We start from the raw sequence: 22,935 nt of genomic DNA, 5'->3' as shown, positions 1-22,935 counted from the left end.
AATGAAGAACAAACATGATTAGTGGCACCTGAATCTATTATCCAGGCTGAATCATCATTTTCCACTAAACAAGTCTCTAGCACTAGTAAATCATATTTACCTTGTTTAGCCTTCTTCTTTTCTGCCAAGTACTTGGGACAGTTTCTCTTCCAATGTCCCTCTTGGTTGCAATGGAAACATATTCCCTTTGCAGCTTTGGTTTTCTTGGTCGTTTTAGCAGCAGCGAGGTTAGCTTTATTTCCTTGGCCACCCTTCTTCTTCTTCCACTTCTTATTGCCAGATGAAGAAGGCATAGACTTTGTTCCTGAGGTCGAACCCCTATGGAACTTTCTTGTGGAAGTAGCAACATTTGCCTCTCCCTTCTGTCCCTTGATTTTCATCAGAGACTCAAAAGTCTGTAGCTCGTTGAGAAGGGTGGTAAGGGTATAAGCAATCTTATTCATAACAGCATTGCTTCTAAATTGCAGGAAACTCTCTGGCAGAGATTCCAAAATAAAGCTAACCTGACTGGCTTCATCGATGACAGCCCCATTCATTTCTGCCACGTTGAAATGAACCATCATATTGAGAACATGTTCTCGCACTGAGGCTCCCTCATTCATACGGGCATTATAAATGTATTTCAGAGCATCATGCTTGATCTGATAAGAGGCCTGACCAAACATCTCCTGCAAGGAGTCCATAATCTCACGAGCAGTGAGCATTGATTCATGTTTCTTGGCCAATACTTCAGATAAGCTTGCCAAGATGTATGCTCGGGCTTTTTCATTTGCCTTGGCCCAACGCTCATATGGTTCTCGAACAGTTCGAGTTGCATTAGCAGCTGGGACTTGAGGACACTCCTCAACTAGGACAAATCTAAGGTCATCGATGATTAGCACAGTGTTGATAGTATTTTTCCAAGATGCATAATTATTGCCATTAAGTTTATCAGCAGCCAGCATATTCAAAGTAGCACTCGTCATTATCAAATTACTGAAAACATACAATTTATTTATATTAGTTATACTAGCATTTTCCATATAAAACCAATCAATTTAGCAAAATTTTAATGTATCCTAAGTGATATCTATTTTGCAATGATGCTTCAGTGAGGTAGGATAAAAAATCTCCGTAGGGTGATTAATTATCCCTTCACTAAATTGAGACAATCTCAACTAAATATTACACTAGAATAACTCTTATTCCTATAATAGTTAGTCATCATTGTTTAGTCAAGAAATGATTAACTTACTTAAAAATTTCTTGTAAGTGTAACCTTTCATTTTAGATTCTAGAGTTCCGCCCCAATAAGTAATCCGTAGGGAAAAAACCGATTGGAGCAAAAACTAAAGAAATCTTATCCATTTCTGGAGTTTGAGTAAAATCTAATGCAAACACCTTCCGTAGGGGAACACAAGCAAAGGTGCCTCAAGGCCAAGCATGAGAATTTACTAAAAACTAATGAAAGAGACCGCGGGATGTGTTGACACACATCCCTCTCCCACTTACTATAAACACTATCTCCATTCACCTTGTTATTGACTTACACAAACACCATCCGTAGGGGGACACAAGCAAAGGTGCCTCGAGGCCGAGCATAAGTCTCACGGTGTGAATGTTTAAGGAGAAAAATGAAAAGAAAAATGAAGTATCATATACCTCATTTCCTCCCACTTAGTGTTTTACTTAAAAAACAACTTAGAAAATACGGCTAATTATTTATCTAAGTCCATTGTTAAATTGGCCCAATATAACTCTTATATTGGATTGTTTAACAATATATGATTATTGTTCATCAAACACTTTGATAAATATAATCATGTATTGCATGCTTATAAAATGTTTGACTAATTCACCTTCCAGGTCAGTTCCCAGGTAGGGGTGTTCCGTTACCGTCAGCTTAAGTACCCCAGCCTAGACAGAACCTTCCTTAGACAAAGGTCCCTTATAGACAAATATTTTATAAATTTAATCTTTTATTGATATCATTTTAATCCTAATAAAACGAGAAAAGATTAACCCTATTTCTAATCTCATTAGAAATATTATTCATTAAGGTCTAGGTGAATTAATTTTAAACTATTTAAAACTAATTGTGACCTTATGTTAGCATGCAACTCTTTATTATAGATTTTAATTCTAAATTCATAAACTTATAACACTTATAAGGAAAGAAAATAATTAAAAACTATAAACATGCAATTCTAATGTCATTTAATATATATATTCTCTAAGTAATGACATGCTCAATGCATTTTCATTTTCATCACACAATACAACAATTATATTAATGCAATGAAAATAAAAACATCCATCAATCAAACTATATAATACAACATGTTAAATTATAGGATGATGCATGGATATATTAATTATACATGCTATCATATAATATAACAATTATATTAAATATGATGCATGAGCATGCTTAGAAAATCATGCAACTAAAATACAACACTTATATTTAAGTATGATGCATGATAATTATAATCCTAAGGTGGGATTTTAAACTATATGACATACATTATGTATATAATTAGTTTAATAAAACATCACATGCAGTAAAATATTAAAAGCAAAATAGACCGAATTTGGCACTCCTAAAAAAAATAATCAAATTAATATAATCAAATTATATTAATTTAATTAATTGAAAAAAAAAAAAAATGAAAAACCGCACGATCTGGAACTTGAAGCCACGACCTCTTGCAACAGAAATGGACAACAAGCCACTGCACCAGGAAGCAATCCACGATGTTTGGAAGACGCGCATAATAGATATACTTGTTTTGTTTTGTTTTTTTTTTTTTTTTTTAATAACAAAATCTGCTGCAACTCTGTACAGATTTGAATCTGTACGAACTGGAAAAAAAAAACTCCGTAATGCCTCCGAAAATCGTTCATCAACCCAGCAACACTTGCCTCGAACGACATGGACTTACAGACTCGATTACAGAATTAAAATGGCCAAAACAACAGCCCCTTACATCAATCAAATTAATGAAAAATAAAAAAAATTGTAATCTAAGGTGCCAAAATCGAAAACATCTATTTTGCAAACCCACATACAACAATGCAGAGAAAAAATACCCACCTTTTCTTTGAATTTTGTTTCAAAAAAAATTGAAAAAACAATTGCACGATTTGGCTCTGATACCAATTGAAGGAATGGAATTCCTAAAGCGAAAGCTTATGAACGCCCGTGCGAGTGAAATTCAATTTATGAAACCAATAAATTCAAAGAAAAATAATAAACATGCTTTTCATGGAAAAGGTGAAAATAAACTGACCTTTGTAGAACCAATTCTTCTTCCAAGCTTCGTGGCACCACAAAATCTTCCTCGTTATTCTCCAAGTAAAGAATCACAGAGAGTTGTTGGCTTCTGTAATTTTGGTGAGGGAAGAAGCTTTTGAGAGGATTTTGTTTTGTTGGGATACAGAGAGATCGTAAGATTGTCTTCTGCTGTTAAAAAAGAAACCTTTCTTTTTATTTTCTTTTAAAACAAATCTCAACAATGGAGGGGGAAGTTATCAAATAACTTCCCCATCCTTCCCACGTAGAATAACTCCCAAGGGAGTTATTCTATTCTATTTAAATATATTAATATATATATATATATATTAATTAAATTAAATAAAATCAATATAAATTTAATTAATATATATTATATCTCATATAACATAAAATTAATATAAATTTAATTACAAATATATTATATCTCATATAATATAAACTTTATATTATATCATATATAATATAACCAATGATTTAGATCTCTCATATAATCTATAGTTCTAATATGAATCGAATTCAATTTTAACCTATAGTTTATTTATGAATCTCATTCATATTACTATTATTATTTGAATCATATTCAAATATTAACTTCTCTCATAAAAAACTTTACATTATAATGTATCAAATAAATTATATTAATTGTATCATATACAATTTATTCCCTTTAATCAATTTGAACAATTCAAATTAAACCAAAATAAATTTGATTCTCATTTATCCTTATTGAGCTAACAAGGGGACCTTATGGACCTACAGATTGAAGCTCTAATGAAATGAGATTAATTAATTAAACTCTTTAATTAAATTTAATCTATATTCATTAACTATTAGTCATTCCACTAAAGACTAATAGTTGCACTCTTCTAACTGTAGATATATTTTTGTGTCCATTAGATATAACCAATCAACAGTGCAATGACCCTTCACAAATTGCTCGTAAGTACAGCTAGGCCAAAAATTACCGTTTTGCCCCTGTAGTTACATCTAACTCCTTAAGTACCATTGATTCCTCTAATGAACAATAATTATAGTCCTACTATAACTGAACTCCTCTCAGGCCAAGAGAGGGTGTGGCGCCACATTGTTCAAGCCCTGAAATCAACCCTTAAGAGAGCAAATTCTCTACTTACTCCATCTATAGAGAAGGAGTGAATTCCTTCTTGTGTAGCTGCGTTCCCAGCTCCCCAATCAGACGAATCCCCAAAATGGTAGGCATATTGAGTCGGCTACATAGGCCACTCTCACCCATACAAATCAAAGGATCGCCTACATAGGCAGGAGTTCACAACTCACTCAAGATTCAGGTCAAGTCACCTATAGTCATCCTGGTGAAATGTAGTCTCAACTAGTAACGGTGTTAATAAGAGAGACTATTCATTTCATGGTCCGGTCTTATACAAACTCTTTGTATAGAATACCCCCGCTCTAATGTCTCGACATAAATGATTAGGATCAAATCATTTGTAGCACTTTAGAACAATTGTAACAACTACAAAGCAGACCGTATTCGTAGTGTCACCAGGATAAGGTATCCAGCCTTATCCATTTACTACAGACCATTTAGGTTATCACTTAAACATGATCCACTTGTATGTCTCTACATACATGTTTAGGTTACAGAAGATAACCTTGGATGTTAGTTTATTGGTTTTGTGAGTTAATGCAACTAAATATCAAATCAAATAAAATAAAACACTTTATTTTATTAGATAAATAAAAAGTTTGTATTATATATACAATTACAAACTACAAGACCACGAGATTTAGGGCATCAACCCCAACAGATCAGACCTTTAATGATTATAATAGAATAACTAAACATTGAGTGAGATACCATTCATGGTAAATGGGAGTGCCATTGAAAGTTGTGTTTTAATTTGTTGAGCTATGCTACTCATAACGACTTCATCTAGTTAATCAATTCCCTAAAATGTTCATCACTTAAAAGATTCCTATGTCAATGTTCTCGTTTTTTGTTTTATGTTTTTGTTTCACTTTTTAAGAAATGAACTCATTTGATAACTTTTCCTATTTCTTGTTTCTAGAACTTGGGTAACATTTAGGAAAATAAGAAAAAAATGAGAAAAAAATAGTTCTCGGTCAAGTTTCTATTTCTATTTTACCATTCCAAAGAATAATGAGTATATATGCTTTGGGTGTATTGGTTTTTGAAGAATCAGTTTCAGTCTTTCTTTATTTTTAACTTTTCTTTATTAATTTTTTTGTTTATAAAATAATTCTCCGCAATTTATATTTTATTTAAATTTTAGAATATTAAAAATTTCCTATATTTAAAATTACATATTCTCAAAAGAAAAGAAACAGAAAATGAATGAGAAACAAGAAATAAAGATACGTTATGAGAGGGAGGCTTATAAACTCAACTGTGTAGACTTAAAAGATAGGCACACCCAACATAGGGAATAAAAATGTACAATAAATTATTGATCATCTTTGAATAAATCTCTCATCCCTACACAAAATTTAAACAGATGAAAACACTTTGTATGATTACACTTCACATTACAATTACTCTATTACATATGGGAAAACATTGAACAAAAAACATCTCGAAAACCATATATATAAAAAACACAAATAATCCTACAAATGACATTATCCCATATTCCATTAGAGGAAATTAACTTAATAAGCCTCTATTTTATTTTATTTTTTGTTTTAGTGAGGCTTAAAGAAACTAGCTTGAATACCAGTATTAATAACCACATAAATCCCAGCTGCAATCATGGCAAAACTAAGCCCCATCCCCAAAACTCCCAAAACCCAATTAACCCACCAAACAATTCCATATTTCTTCGGCTTCTTCATCTTCAACCACATGAAACATGGATAAGCAAATGTCACTGGCAATGCAATGCCCCCGATCAACCCCGCCAAGCTCGAGAGGAACGGTATCGCAATTGCCACAAAAAAGCATATAAAGCTGAATACTGTCCTTAAGATGACTCTTAACCACCATGGACATGCTTGCTTCTTCCTCTTGGTGTAGCATGCTTCAATCGAGTCGAACATTGGCATGCCGTAGATTTGGAACGAGCTAACCGCATTGATTATCACGAGCAAGCTCGTTAAGCCCAGGAGGAACTGAGATGTGTCGCGGCTATGGTAGGCGTATAGAGCTGTAAGCATCCCTCCATTACTAGGTATCTACAAGTGTTTTTAGTACATGTTTATTTAGAATAAATCTTCTGGAATAGATCAGAAAAGTATACATATTTACTAATGTCATATTATTTGAATTAATGAGTTCGAAAACAATTTCCAAAACTAGTATTTAGATTATATTCCTCAAAATATTAAGTGAAAAAGAAAACATAAAACATAATTAAGTTTCCTACTAAATAGATCCTAAATAACTTGACGTTTAGAAATAAAGTATTAAACACTTGTTCGATAAGAATTTGATTTTACCCTAACACCATAAACCCAATAGCCTCCAATAGCGAGAGGAAAGAGACAAGCGGCTACAAGCAAATATGCAAACTTCACCCCTCTCCACATTGGCACTCTTGACGGGTGTTTTTCGCTCGATGGCATAGTTCCCTGCAACCAACCACAAACACACAAACCATAAAGAATGAAAAACAAAAACTAAAAAACAGAAACGTAATATTCAAAACATAAAGTTATATATATATATATATAATATTGTTTTAGTATATTACCTGAATCTCAAGGATGAGATTGTGGCCTCTAAAAGCAAAAGCAACGATTCCAAGAGCATTCAAAGCCGCAAAAGCCCGTTCCAATTGAGCTGGGGGTTTTATCGGATCATAAGAAACGCCGGGCAATCTTCCCTTCACGACGGAGATCGCCCAAATCAAAGTGCAGTAGCCGACTGCGGTGATGGCTCCGATCAACGACACGCCAGCAATGGAGTTCAAGTTTGGGAGTTGGGCCAAGAGCACAGCAGCGCAAGTGAACACCAAGTACCACTCAATGGGAGTCAAGTAATTGGGGTTGCAATTAGTTCCGCATACAATTTGGAAGAATGTCTTTGAAGTTGAGCCTCCAATGATAATGAGAGCCACGCACGTCCCCGCCGATAGGTAAAGGATAGGGAAGAAGGCCAGTAGCCTTGAAAGCCCGTTGCCTATCAACACAAATTAAATTATTTTAGTGACAACTATCATATTGCTAACTTTTAAAGCAAAATAGATGTTGAAAACCATATTTGTATTGAACAAACTAAAATTTAATTTTGAAATAAATTGTGTTGATTTTCAATATATTTATGTCAACTAGGTCAGGTGTTAATTTTAAATTTGTTTGCAAAGTTGACATTTTTTCTAATACAAATAGGTAGGAAAATTTGGACCAAAGATTTCTTGGTTTTTAACATGTGCCATTTGAGCTAAAATCTCCAACTGATTTTGGAAAGTTGACTCACCATCCAACAACTATTTGAAATACAATACAAGAAACTAGGTTGTTTTACAAATATTTAAAATTTAATTTCTTCAGATTATGTTTCCTTTACTATTTTTACAATCATATTAGGATTTTCATTTTTTTTTCAATAAACCCATGAAAAACAAAAGTTTAGAAAAACTTATTTTTCACTTTTCACTTTTATTTTCTAAATAAAAAAATCAAAGCCAAGTGAATATTTTCATATATATATATACAAACTAACCAACTTATTTATAAATATAAAAAATAAAATTGCATCACTTCGCAACAATTTTTAGAAAAAAAAAAAGCAGTTCTAGCACTTTTTTTTATATTACAAATATGACAAATATATCAAGTAATTAGATATGTTATCGAAGGATTATCAAAGGGCTAGACTATTCGCTTTTAAATTTTCTACTTTTGTAATTATAAATTTTGTGACATAGATTTTACTATAACAATTTTTTTTCTACTTTTACAAACACCCATATAAAAATTTTGAAATGATTTTTTCCTTTTTTTATTATAATTAAAAATAGTTATAGTAATTTTTCATTTAAAATATTTTTTTTTAAATTTTGATAACTATTTGATTTTGGTTTTTTTGGTTTATAAAACTATTTTATATTTTCCACTTTATTTACCCCAACACACAAGAAAAGTAAATAAAAGTGATTTTTTTTACTGCAAATAATGAACACATGTGCTTTTAAAATACCAAAAGAAAAAAAAAGTTTTTTTTTTTTTTTTTAACGAACAAAAAAGATGAAGATGGTTTATGGAAAGGGCACAGATGATTAGAATATAGAAAAATACGCACCAAATGAAGCACTAAATAGATGAAGATATCTACTATAACGCAACCCAGTTTCTGTTGATTCATGAAGTTGAACCATCAAATATAAAGTATAAAGTTGCCATATGAAAGCCACTGTTAAGCTTATTATTCCTCCAGCCCTACAATACAATACATACATACATACATACATATATATATATATATTCAAAACTTGTCAATAAAAGAAAAAACAAAAAAACTAAAACTCAATATTAAACTAGTTGTGATGTTCTTTTTAAATTTTACCATCCAAGAATGGTGAAGGCTACAGGAAGTACAAGGGCTTGGATTCCGATCCCGGAGCAAAGCGTATGGAAGGCAGCATAGAATGCGTTTCCGTTTCTCGACTCAGTGATGGGAAGCCAAGCATCATGGGGGTCGAGCCTAGTTAGGTTTAGGGCTCTTCTAATCGGACTTCCAATAGGTGTGATATTGAATCTTGGTCTAGGGCTTGACGATTGCGGGGTTTTGGTCGCCACAGCTTCTATCCGGTCGTCGGTAGAGAGTAGCGGCGACCGAGTAAGAGATGGGGAGTGGAATTGGGCGGGGGGAGCAACGACCCGTGGGGTGGCAGTTGGGGTAGCTTCTGTTACTTCATCCATTGGGGTTAATTAGAATAATATTGGATTAAGGGTTTGAGATGCTCAAAAAGCCCTCCAACCCCTTCCACCACCTTTTTGTTAAAGGGCTTTATTTTTGGTTGTTCATCAAAACCTGAAATTGGGTTTCTTTATATAAACACAATTAGTTGAGGTGGAGGAATAACTTGGAATTTAAAAAATTGAATTATAAAAATAATAGCTTGGAATTCAAAATGGCAGCTTCTGAAGTTGGGTTGTGAAAGCAAATGAATGACACCATTTTTCTAGTACTAGCGGTCAAGGAAAAATAGTTGAAAACTAAATTTATTGTATAGGGTCAACAATAAGAGTATTAAGTTTTTGGCCTTCTCTTTTGTGTGTGTGTGTGTGTATATATATATATATAGACTTTATTTTTTCTAAAATAATTTTATGAAGAAAAAAGGGTTAAAAAATCATCACCAATTTTGATTTTTCTATATCATATGACCTAATTATTTTTATTTACTATATATAATTACTTATACCATTAAATTTAGAGTGTTACATTCACGTATTACTAAATTGTTTTAATCCCTTGTTACCATTTTAGTTGATCAAAACTTTTTTTTAATACCATTATTCTAGTAAGGATGTTTTTTTTTCTTTGAAATAAAAGAATCATGCTTGGGTTATGGACCATTTAATATCTTATTCTTTCACATGAAAGAATCCATATAAGAATTAAGAATATATCTTAATTTAAGGACTTTATTAAAATATATGAAACGTTATCTAATTTACTAATAGAAAAAAAATCTTCTTGACTTGACTCGGTCCAAATAATGCGTCGAATTTCCCTAATATTATGTAGTTCATAATATTTATTTATTTTTAGTTCATAGATTAAAATTAAGTTATATAATTAGTAAGTTGTCAATGATAATAATTTCAATGATATATATTCCTTTTAAAGTATTTTTTTAAAGTACGGATTTTGAGTATCAATTTTTTTTTTCCAAATACATATAGATGTTAGCTAAGTTAAGTTCTTGGATAACAATTTTAATGACATTGTAAAGAGGAGGGGTTGATCGAATTCTAGTCAATAAGAAAAAAGAGATCATTTCAACTATCGTATGACTTCTATTGGACGTAGTTGTAATTTTTTTGAAAAAGAAAAGAAAAAAGAATGTCGTGTCAATTATTGTTGACAATCTTATACGAGCAGGAGAGTAAGAAAGAAAGAGGAGAGGAAGCAAATAAAGTTATAATATTACATCAATGTTAGTTATAGAACATACAAAATCATTAAAATGAGTATTTATGAAGAAAAGTCATCACTACGTCATGCGATGATAAAAATCTTTTGATTATTCATAGTTGTTGTTCTTATCCTAAATTGTAAAAAAAATTAAAAACAAGAAAAGGATAATAAAATGCATGTATTTTCTATTTTTTTATAGTAATAATAAATATATAATAGAGATTTTTTAAAAAATATAAGAAAGCGACAGAGTATTTTAGAACAATTCCAAAAATGGAAAAAACCCAGAAGTCCATCGTGTAAAATAAAAAAAATGCACCGTCAACAATGCACGTAATATATTTGGTAACACGATTTGGTACAAGATCGTTTAGATTTGTTTTTTCAATTCTATCGTTTAATTTAGTTACATGATCCTTTAATTAATTGAGTTACATGATCCTTTAGATTTTGGCTACCCCAAATCTAAACCATTTTTTTCTTCAAAATTTGGTATACTAAACTGCTACATGATCGTTTAGATTTGGGGTTTCAAATCTGAACGATTTTTTTTTCAAAATTTAGTATAATATCGTTTAGATTTGGCTACACGATCGTTTAGATTTGTCTACACGATCGTTTGAATTTCTCTACACAATCTTTTAGTTTTGGCTACATGATCGTTTAGATTTGGCTACTTCAAATCTAAACGATTTTTTTTTCAAAATTTGGTATAAACTATTTTTTTTCAATATTCTTTATATACAATCTTTTAAGTTTTGGTTACCCTAATTTAAATACTTAACCAATTTTTTCAAATTCTTTATACACAATCTTTTAGATTTGGTTATCTAGTCGATACGATGCATGCGGTGAATGAAAAAAAAGGAAAAAGAGAGAAGAAGAAAGACATACACGTACTTAAAAAAAGAGAAAAACAAAAAAGAATATAAAAAGAAATCTAAAAAGAAAAAGAGAAAGATGGAAGAAAAAGCATGAGGAGTACATAGGAAGACGATAAAAAATAGCAAAGAGGAGAAAAAGATGAGAGGACAAATTTGAAATATCTAAAAAATGGATAAATTTATGGGTTTTGTTATATGAGCCATAAATATTTCAATAGTTTGTTATATTTAAAACAATTTAAAACAACTTAATTATTATTTTATTGAATGATAATTTAAAAATAAAATATGAATATAAAATATGTTGTAATTTTGTGGTAGACGGAAAAGAATCTTATTTTGTGAATGAAGCACACAAATTATTAGTTATATACATACTGTTTTTCCTCGATGGTCGCATTTTTAATAATCAAATGGGTGAATAATTAGAAATATTGTATAGATATATAATTTTAAAAATTGAGGGACTATTTTGCAATTGTTATTGTTTTTTTTTTTTTTTTTTTTTTTTATCTTCCACAAGATGTATAACCATTCTTTTTTTTTTTTTTTAAATAGTTTAGAGATTCTACGGTCAACAAAGAAAAAAAGAAGAAGAAAAAGATTAGTATAGTATTAAGATAAATTAGGGGATAGTTTCACATGTGTAATTCATTATGACTACATATGTTTCTAATAACGAGGAATTATCGTTGAAAATGACTTCGACGAAGAGCTATAGTAAAAGCAAAAAACAAAAGGTGGTGTTATCACACATCAAAAAAGTAAAATTTGTTGCGGTAGTAGTTTCTTTTCTCACATGCATCTGCCATTGTTTGGGATAAAATATGAAATTTTACTTTTATTTTTCTATATTTAAAAAATGTCCATATTTATTATTTAATATAAAAAAAATTTGACATTAACTAATATTATAAGTATTTTAACACTTCAACTATTTGATAGTACTAAAAATGTGCTATCTAATCCTGTTTAATTGGGGATCATTCTATGATTACCTATTTGACTATTTAGTAGGTTATGAGCAAATCAAAGATAGAATCGTGAGTTGATGATAAAATGAAGATTAATTGAGCGAAATCAAAGTACGGGAGCCAAAATAGTACAATTGTGGCCTTGGAGGCCTCTACTCTTGCAGTGTCGTGATGTTGTAAGACAATAACCTATAGTTAACTATCTAACTATTTTGTAGGTTATGAACAAATCTGGGGTAAAACCGTGCATCGATGACAAAATGAAGTTTAATTGGACGAAAACAAAGTCAATTTGCATTAACATGAGCTAAAAGAGTGCAATTATAACCTTGAAGGCCTCTACCAGCTTGTAGCATCACGATAGTGTAAGATAGGAGCACTTTAATTTAAGAAAAGCGTAGAACAAAATGTTGTTACCTTAAGTGTCATGCCGCTTCGAAATCATGAAGCACACGTCTTCCATAGAGTGTCACGATGTCGTCACGTTTTTTAACCGCTTAGGTCAACTTAATTACCACTGATTCCATCCAACAAAACCTCGATCTCTCTCTTTTTTTTGAGTACTTTAATTTTGGTCTTTTTATGAAATTAAAACTCTCCCCCCCATAGTTTGGCATGTCGATCATGGGCTAAGAAAACCTTCTTTTAGCTTTGGTTTGTAGTAATCTTCCATAATTTTCATCATATTTGTGCGGTTTGAACTGAACTTCATGTAATATAATAATGGTTCCAATATAACTATGTTTTTAATGATTATTATTCATATTGTCAGAAACTCTTGTGGACTTCATGATGAATGCTTTGATTTTTATGTAGTTTTCTTGTTTAGGTTGTATGCAACTTGAAAACAAGCAATAAGTTAGGTTAGCTTACGAATCTAATTAGATCTTATATTACTATAATCTCGATTTAGAATTGAACTTAGCGATTGTATAATTAGGTTTTTGAAAAATAGACTATCGATCTAACTTAGTCATGATCTCAATGCAACTAGGACTAATTAATTAATCTTGTATGCTTTTCATCGGATTAATTTGGACTAGTTTGATGTTTAGGTTGGCTTAATTAGCTTTTCTAATTAAATTGATTAGGAGTATCAATCTCTAAATTATGAATAAGGAAAGATCTACAAAACCCAAGCTAAGCCTTTTCTAACTGGTTTACATCTTTAATTTCCTTTTGTTTTTATGCAATTTACTTTCTTGTGCGATGAACCTATCAAAAAAACCCCATCAGTCATTGGAAACTGTTTAATTATCTGAAAGATCTATCGTACTCCATGTGTTTGACTTAGCTTAGTCTTATAATTAAAACTAGTTCTTGTTGATTGATTCAATTTATTATTTGGTTTGGATTTGGGAGATGAAATCTGCCCGACCACTCACTACAAGAGACAGGGGTACTCCTGACGCACAAAAACGTCGGGAAAGGTGAAAAAAACGTCAGGAAAGGATATGCCGACGTTTTTAATGGCGTCAGAAACAACGTCGTGAGAAATGAGTCAGGAGAGGCATTCCTGACGCCGTGTTGGTACGACGTCGGGAATGCCTCTCCCGACGCCATAACATACGTCGGCCAAAGTGGCGTCAGGATTTCCTCTCCTGATGAACCTTATGCGGACGCATGACACGGCGTAGGGAATGCCTCTTCCGACGTCTTTTGTGCGTCGGAAAACCTTCCTCCGACGTGTCTTATGCATCCTAGTCCCAATGTTTCATTGCGTCGGGAATTTTTTTTTATATTTTTTTAAATATGTAATTTCTAATTTTTTTTCTCTAAAATATTTTGCTCAAACATTCACAACGACATTCGGATTGCTCAAATATTTTTTCCGACGTTTTGGATTAAATTAAAATAAATTCAATATAAATTAATAAATTAAGAAATACAAACACAAATTAAAAAAAGATTTAAAATTAATAATACGAATAAGTTCAAAAAATATTAGTAAGTTTTAATACAAAAATTTAGTTCTCATAATACAAATAAACGCTTAGTAATGGCTGGAGGTTATTGATTTCACTTTCCAGTAGGCTTAGTAAATTTTCATTGTATGCTGTCGATGCCACAGAGCTAGAAACTAAAAATAGCTTCACTACCAATGCCATGACTCGAACTCTTCCTTGAGAAATTTTAATCTCAATCAACAGAAATTACTATCAAGTAAACTACAAGATGAGAGGCTCTTCTTCTAAGTAATGATGTTAAAAAGAAACAATGAATAAACATAAACTATAGCAAAAACGAACATGATTGGACATTAGAGTAATTTTCTTAAGAACAGTAGCTCAGCAAGTATTAAGTGCTATAAATATCATAAAGTCATAGTACCTGCTACAATACCAGAGATGAACATGTTGAAGCTACAATCTCTAGGTGTGTTGGTTCTGTTATATTCGATGGGATGATGATTTCCTACCGGAAAAAATTGTAGTTAGTTTTGCAAAAAGACTTATTGTGACTCTTAAATCATCGATTGACACAAAAGCTTAAAATGATGGATCAATACTCTACCCCTTGCCTCTCACTTATGTGCTTGAAATTTGAAAGAAAAACCCATTAAGTAGAAATTAATGTTAAATGGAAAGTAAACGACGTTATTGACCCAAAAGCTTGAGTTGGAAGAGAAGGTAAAGTTAATATTATATCAACACCCTAACAATAACATAGAGGATGAGTTAACCATATAGAGCAGATAAATAATAGCAATTAATATTATATATTTACCATCCCCTGTGGAAATGCAGCCAATGTCTTAATTGAATCCATCGATGAGCTAACAACTTGTTTATTACTGCAAAAGAGAAAAAATGAGAACCTCACACGTACTCCATAGCAAATTGAAGGCAGAACGTTAAAAGAACAACTTCATTTGCTCCAATTTTCATGGCTTTGATTAGACCGTGTGTTGCTTAGTTTGATAAGGTAAGTGGTGCTTAACAGGGAATGGTAAGGGGTCAAGATCAAATCCTACATCCCTAGGTTTGTCAATCATAGAACTCAATTATGTAATAGTTAACAATAATAACAAAATGTTCCAAATGTACAAAAGAAGTGTATATTGCATCCATAATACAACAACTTTTCTAATGACTCAAGAAAGAATCGTTATTCATAGTCTCAAAAGACTTGGGGTAAACGTTTAAGCAGAAAAACTTGATGTTTCAATACCACCAAAAACTCAATATCATTCATAATTTAATCCACAATCATTAGTATGTTGAACCCGCACCAACAAACTAAACCCCCCCTCCACCCCTAAATTCAATTTTCAATTTAACTATAAATCCTAAACCCTAAACCCTTCAAATTTCAATTCAACCACAAATTACACACATTCTATACAAAAATACATTTAACAAACAAAAATCTATTTCAAAACAATATCCTAAAACAATTTTCTTAAAAAAAAAAAAAATCCTAAAACTTATATTTAAACTAAACAAACTTTATATTTAAACTTACCTAAGGTGGCAGACGACGGCGAAATGACGAGGGACGACAATGACGACGGAACGGACGGCGGCGAGCTACAGACGACGAGGAATCTTCGTTTCTCTCTTCTCCCTTTCTCTTTCGTTTTCAGTTCTATGGAAAACAAAACTGAAACTTTTATAAAGGGGATCTCTTGACGCAAAACGAAAACGTCGAGAGATCCCCTTTATGGCATCGAGAATAAGGGTATTCCTGACGCTCATTAAAAGGTTTTCCCTACGCGCAATAGTGCGTCGAAAAAACCCCTTATTTCCGACGCCCTTCCCCACGCACTATGCATGGCATCAGGAATAAGGTGTATTTTAAATTTAATTTGGCCTTATTCCTGACGCCGTTTGGACGCATGTTTGACGTGTCGGGAATGCCCTCTTTTCCGATGCCACTCCCGACGCATTGTGCGTGGCATCGAGAATAGAGTTTTCTCCTACACGGCTTTCACGACGCGTCTGTCCAACTGTAACGACCCAACTCCTTATACTGAGTCGAAGTCATTACTAAATATAGAACAAGCGGTTTAAGTCATCAAAATTATTAAAAACGCATAAGGTTTGAGAAATTTTATTTATGAAAATTTAAACAAGGTAGTTATGCAAAAAGGTGTAATGCGTCCTAAAGTCCTACTCGGGCCCTATCTACATAATAAGATGATAAGTAATGAAAAGTACTCAAACTCAGATACGAAAGTCTAAAATAAGGATAAGCGGAAGCAGTAGTCCCTATGGCCCTCCACGGTCACTTCGGGTCGCTCGCCAGCTTGCCTTTGCCCTTGCCTCGTCCTCTACCTGAAAACATGAAATGAAGAGAGTGAGTATAAAATACTCAGTAAGGGACCCACTACTAGTCCCACTAGGTGCCTGTTAACTTCCTGTCAGAGTCCTGTAACTGGTACCCAATCTCTGGCACGTTCCCGAACACGTGCAACATGCGCTCCCGTAGGAACGTAACTCTAGTCTTCGGTGCCCCGGGGGACACCTAGGACAATCGGGATGCGAGGACCCCGTCGAGTCACTCGAGTCATATCTATATCCATGCTAGACTGGTGTCCCGTCGGACCACACAGTCCTCAATAGGTGGTGATCCCGAAGGACACCCATGCAGGTACGACTCTAACAGGTTAAGTTAACAAGTACCCTAATCGCAGTATACATACACATGGCATCAGCATATAACATAACAGATAAATCATCATTACACTCTCCATCTCGACATCTGTCTTACAGACATAACAGCTCTCGTCATCACACAACATGCTATAATATAACCATATCGTCATTTGCATTATACTATCATTGTTTTCATGCATCGTACGGTCTAGCCCCCAACACGCACAATTGAAGTATACATAATCTCATAATTCTAGACGTGGAGCTAGTAGTAGAATCTCTTACCTGGAGATTTACTTGACGAGTCCTAACCGCGAGGCAGTATGCTCTCCAAGCGACGAGGTCCTAACTGTTTAATATGCCAAAATTCGTAATTAGGTCACCAACGACTAACGGTTCAGAACTCATTTGAAATACCCTAGAAAGAGGTTGCAGTGCTCAAGCCCCTACTGCAGAAAATCCCACGCTGCAACAGTTACTTGGTCCAAGACGTCCCTTAAGGAAAATAATCTAATTTAATTCCAAATTAAATTATTTAGTGCCCAAAAATATTGAATCTTACTGGATAATGCCAAAATAATTGATTTGATTACCAACAGTTAGGTGGAAGGAGCCAAATTAGGCTTGGCGGCTCGGTTGGAAAGAGAACAGGGATCGGCTCGGCTCGGCTTGGCGCAAGGATCTTGCGCGTGCGGCTCGGCTCGCGACAGCAAGGAGGCGCGGCTCGGCTTGCAGTGCAGGCGGCGCGGCGCGGCTTGCACGCGGGGAGAGCTAGGCACGTGTGGGCACGGAAGCGGGTTCGGTTTCGGGTTCGGGCGAGCGAGCGTGGAGCGGTTCCGGGTTCGGGTTCGATGGCTGGAGGCGCGCGAGGCTTTAGCTGCTGGATTTCAGTCGGCGCGACGGCTGGCTGACGAACGTTCCGGCTGCGCTGCGTCGGATCTAAGCGGCGCGACGTGGCTGGGCTTGTGAATGACGGCGTTGCGAACACGGCTGGCTGACGAATCGGCTGCGGCTCCTCAGCGCTTGATCGGAGCGACGCGACGCGGCTGGCTACTCTACCTCAGATCGAAGCGGCGCGGCGAGTTCCGGCTGCAGACACGACGGGCGTACGTAGCTAATCCTCGGCGTGCGGTGGCTTGACTCGGTTTGAAGTCTCCGGCGCGGCTGGGCGTGTGGCGTGGGTCGGCGGCTAGGGTTTCAAGGAGGACTTTAATTGCCCTTTTTTTTTTGTTTTTCTTATGCACGTCCCAAGGCTGCTTTAAAGAGAAAAATTATCTTTTTTTTTTTTTTTTTTTTTTTTTTTTTTTTTTCTATTTCCTTTAATTAATTTGAAAACAACCACCTCCTATGTCTCCAAATCTTTTGAAATTTACCTTATTAACCCCAACTAGTCCCCACATTTCTCCCTTAACCAACCAACATTAGTTTAATAAAACTTCCCCAATTATTTCCAATAAAAAAAATACTTATTATCTTAAACAAAATAAAGATTCCCAACCTTAATTACTCGAGAAATCAAATGATAAGGTTCTTCCAATAAGTTTGAATTTTCCATAACCGCACTTAAATATTAATAACAATGAACAAAAAAATCGAATTTGTTGGGCGTTACACCAACATTGGGAATACCCTTATTCCCGACGTTCTTTTTGTCGACGTCCTTTTTGGTGTCCGGAAAGCCCCGATTTCTTATAGTGACTATACTTGGAATATATATGTTTTTTTGAACAAAAATTATTTCTTTTTTAATTCAACAATATGTGACATCGGAGATTTTAACCATTTAATCTCTTCGTCGAGAGTACATATTTTATGTCTTTAATGCCATGGGGCTCAATCAAATTAGGATTCAAAATTTGAATATCCTAACAGTATTTCTCTATATGTCCTATATCTCGCTGACAATAATCTCCATAATCGTCTTGAAGGACTTGATCATTTAAAAGTGAAATTAACCATATCCAAAATCCAACTCACAGGTTATTTTGACATTGCTTCTTCCTCATTTACATATGTTTTAGAAAAAATTTAAAACCTCACCCAACACAGGATATAACTCCAAACTAAATACACTTAACTTTGACTTTTCTATTATCGAACTACTAGAAAAGGAAGTTGTACATTATTAGTATAAATACTAACTCTATTAGTTCTTTTAACTTTTCTAAAATATACTTTTATACATTCTTTAAAATCTCTCTCATTCAAAAGTGATCTTAGTCAATTCATTACTCCTCCTAAACTTGAACTTAAGCGTCGTAATAATACCAATAGAACTATGTCCATGTTGGCCCGGGGTCTTTTTGAATTAATTTCATTAAATAATCAAGTATGTCTTGAATAATGTTGTTTATGTTATTATGATATATAAAATATTTTGAAAAACCAATGGCAATGGCAATGGCAATGGCAATGGCGGGCTCATTACGTTTACTAAAAATTTTAATTAAATACTTCATCGTAAAAAGGAAAAAAGAAAAGTGTAATGTACACTTTGTTTTTAGTAACTATTAGAATTTATATATTTGTGTTGTAGTTGCCATTTTTGACTTCAACATAATTTAAAACTATTTGGTATTTAAGGGTCATTAGTTACTTATCGATCAACTTAAATCAATTGGATCTCTCTCTTGTTTTTCCACCCTTCTTTTCTCTTTTTTTTTTTTTATTTAATTTGTTCTATGGTTTGAGAATATATGAGGTAATTGATCATTTTAAAAATAGCCAACTAATAAATTTGTTAAAAATATCATAATTCTTAAAATTATATTTATAATACTTCGGATAAATTAAATGATTAATATAACACGTGGGGAGACTTATGGTTAAGAAAACAAAATATAAATGATTCTTAAAACTTGATTTAGTTAGTAACTAAATATATTTTATTAACCCTACTTCAATTTTTTTAACAATTTATTCCCCAAATTAAAATTTCAAAATTTCGAAGCCATTTGGTTAGCAATATATACACTTTTCACTTTTGTATTTGGAAGAAATTATATTTTAATAACGAGTTTTATGAAATTAAAATTAAAATTCAAGTTTGATAATTCAAAATTTTGGTAAAAATTAAAACTAAAAAGCGATTGTTCCACTAATAGAATAACTAAGCATAAGATTTTATCCAAAAACAATAGACTTAAGTATGAAATATATATGTGAAAGGAAGATTCAAATATTTGATTAATACTGTGCTTTAAACCAATTAATAATTATATCTTCAAATTCGCTACAAAGCAATTCCATATCAAATATATATATTCCATCAAAATAATTCCTTTGAATCATTCCACAAGCCTATAGTTTATATATAGTTTGTGTGTGTGTGTGTGTTTTTAAATTTGTTTAACGATGTGATAAACAAGTAGAAAATTAGAACCAATCTAATTAAATGTTTTGGCCAAAATAGAATGTTATATTTTTCGTATCATACATACTTTGTTGATTTTTGTTCTCTTAAGAGACTTTGACTATGGATTAATCAATCTTTTTTCAGGAGAGATAAAAGAATAATTTATCCCTTATTTCCTATGTTGAAATAATTTAATAGAGTTGCATTTTTGCACATTTCTTAATGTATGTGGAAGAGAATTCTATTGGACATTAACTTGAAACCATCAAAATTGTTAGACACAAAATAAAATAGTAACCTATCATACACATTTTACATTATAGGGACTATATGTAAATAAAGATTCAGAGCTTCATCCACAAGGTTCTGATATTAAATTGTGCCCCAACTTGAAGTTCTGAATACGTCACTGCACTTCTAGGACAATTATTTTAAATATAATATCCTTGTAAATATTTTCGAATATAGACGTCTATTTTGCATTTTGCTATATACGTAGATGAGTAAATGCAAGTGTAAATAAATTACTTATTTTTTTGTTATATTTGGAACAACCATAGAAATTATATGTCTTAAATGAAAATAAAACTTTGCTATAAACCTTCAACACTTTGGAATTTCTCGACTGGCTAAAAGATACCTTCAACACTCTACCGAAAACTCCGCGTACTACAAGATTTTTTCTAGAGAAAAGGTATGTGGATTTCTGTATTTGGGTTCAAAAGACGTATAACAGAAAGGGGTACATAGCAGAGATTTATAGTGTCACACGCCCTCTCAGACTACCTGCTAGCTTAGACCGAAAGACGGCGTAAAGCTGACCGACAACGCTGTTCTCTACCGATATCTGTCGACTCTGCTGGATTCTTTAACGTGATAAACTTGCTAATCTAGAATATAAACTATGATACATGCAACACAACACAGCGGAACCTAAACTAATCATATACATACATTGAAGTGTAGCCCGGAAATAATTGATTTCGCAACCTGGAGACACCTTAACCAAAACATAATCAACAGAGATTTACACAACAACAACTAATAAAGCTTACACAAACTGTAGAGTATCTATATCATACAAAGATATATAAATCATAACACGACAGACTCTATGTACAACTCTAACCACGTATTGGCAATCGACATCGGAGCTTCAGTAGACTAAGGCAGTCTATCAGGCACCGGGAACTCGATCTCTACCTGGAAAGTGGGTAAAACATTTTGGAAGGGTAAGCTATAAAGCCCAGTGTGTGACAATACTTTAAAGGTGTAAATCAGATCTCATGATAATCTTTGAAAACTCATAAATCTAACAAGCGAAGCGTTAACTATAAATATTTTCAGAAAACAGCTACGTCAAACATTCAATACGTATATCTATAAAATCTAGCAAGACATTTTCTGTTTATAAATTATTTAACTAACATGACTTCATTACGTTGTGTAGGGCACGCCCAGTACAACCAACGTTTATTAATTCTACGATGTAGTGGGACCCGCCCAACACTCCTATCGTCTTTTTGTAGTGGGGCTCGTCCAACACTCACAACAGCATCGTTGTCACAGAGTACACTCAACGTCAACAATAAAACATAACCTGTGTACACATGGTATCCTCTAGCCTCAGGCTCTCAGTCATGTAGTCAATGGAAATATCATAAAGCATATGAAAGCATTAAAACATGTATGTTTATCTTAACCTTGCATAAACTCAAACTTACTCAGCTTGTTTGTGGAAAAACCAAAAATCTTAAAATAATTCTAGCTTAAACTATACTTTGCTTAAACAAATGCCATTTCAACTGCTTTTCAGAACTCATTAATTACGTGCTAACATGTGGATTCCATTATGAAATCTAAGCTCGAAACTCATACTTGAAATCTAAACATAGAAATCATATATCATTTACAAACTTGTAGTCAAACACGTAAAACATGTAGTTATAAGAAACATTTTTTTTTTAAAAAAGAATCATTTTCAAAACTTGTTTTTGTCACTCACAGTCTTAGACTAGTTCTCCGGTGTGTAAACCTGACCTATTTCCTCTTGGCATGTCAAACAACCAAAATCGAGTATTAGAAACCTAAATATTATGATCTTTAAATGTTATGTTTGATATGGCTCACTAAAGATGATGCTTAAGAAGTCTAAATTTAAGAAATAAAACCATATCTCACACATTTCTCAAAATTTTCCAGATTCGCAGCTTGAAATTCAAATGATCACAACTCTTCCAATACTCAACTAAAATGATAGTTCTTTATGTTAAAATCTTTATTTTGAGGTCCTCTATAACTTACCTCAAGACATATAAATTTGATTCCCTGTGTATAATCTCAGACATCCCTCGAAACAGGACCACTCCCACAACCGCGTACACCACAACCCCTTTAACTTTTCCCTATAATTTAACTTATTTTTAGTCGTTTTTGGTTCACGAGTTCTGCATGAAAGTTGTAGTAAATTGAATACACTTTCCAACCATACTAAATAGAGATCCTAAATCTACCGATACACCCTGAAATACTAAAAAACCAGAGATCTTCTGATTTCACATGAGAATAATCTCCCCTGTCTTCTCTGTCAAAATTCACCTAATGAACATCAGAATTTGCTCAAGCTTTCTTCATAAAATATGTTTGAAAATGAATTAACTTTCAGTAAATTTAAACTTCACCTCTTAATTCTTTTTATATAGCTCGAAATCAATAAAAAACTAAAGATGTGCTTAACGAACTATAGAGAAGTTTGTCTTGCAC

General features: G+C 33.0%; 1 protein-coding gene across 1 annotated transcript; it reads right to left on the bottom strand.

Moving 5' to 3' along the window:
• Positions 1 to 5,712: 5,712 nt before the first annotated feature.
• Positions 5,713 to 9,403, bottom strand: LOC103490244 (lysine histidine transporter-like 8). Its single transcript, XM_008449673.2, has 5 exons — positions 8,781 to 9,403; positions 8,517 to 8,653; positions 6,967 to 7,394; positions 6,713 to 6,844; positions 5,713 to 6,448 (listed from the first exon to the last, which is right to left on the bottom strand). Exons 1-5 carry the CDS (start codon positions 9,134 to 9,136, stop codon positions 5,960 to 5,962), a joined length of 1,542 nt encoding a protein of 513 aa, XP_008447895.1. The 5' UTR covers positions 9,137 to 9,403; the 3' UTR covers positions 5,713 to 5,959.
• Between the last annotated feature and the right edge of the window lie 13,532 nt (positions 9,404 to 22,935).

The sequence above is a fragment of the Cucumis melo genome, chromosome 1 (assembly GCF_025177605.1).
Source record: "Cucumis melo cultivar AY chromosome 1, USDA_Cmelo_AY_1.0, whole genome shotgun sequence".
Lineage (NCBI taxonomy): Eukaryota > Viridiplantae > Streptophyta > Magnoliopsida > Cucurbitales > Cucurbitaceae > Cucumis > Cucumis melo.
Note: the sequence above shows the minus strand (reverse complement) of the source record. Positions and strands in the feature narration are given on the sequence as shown.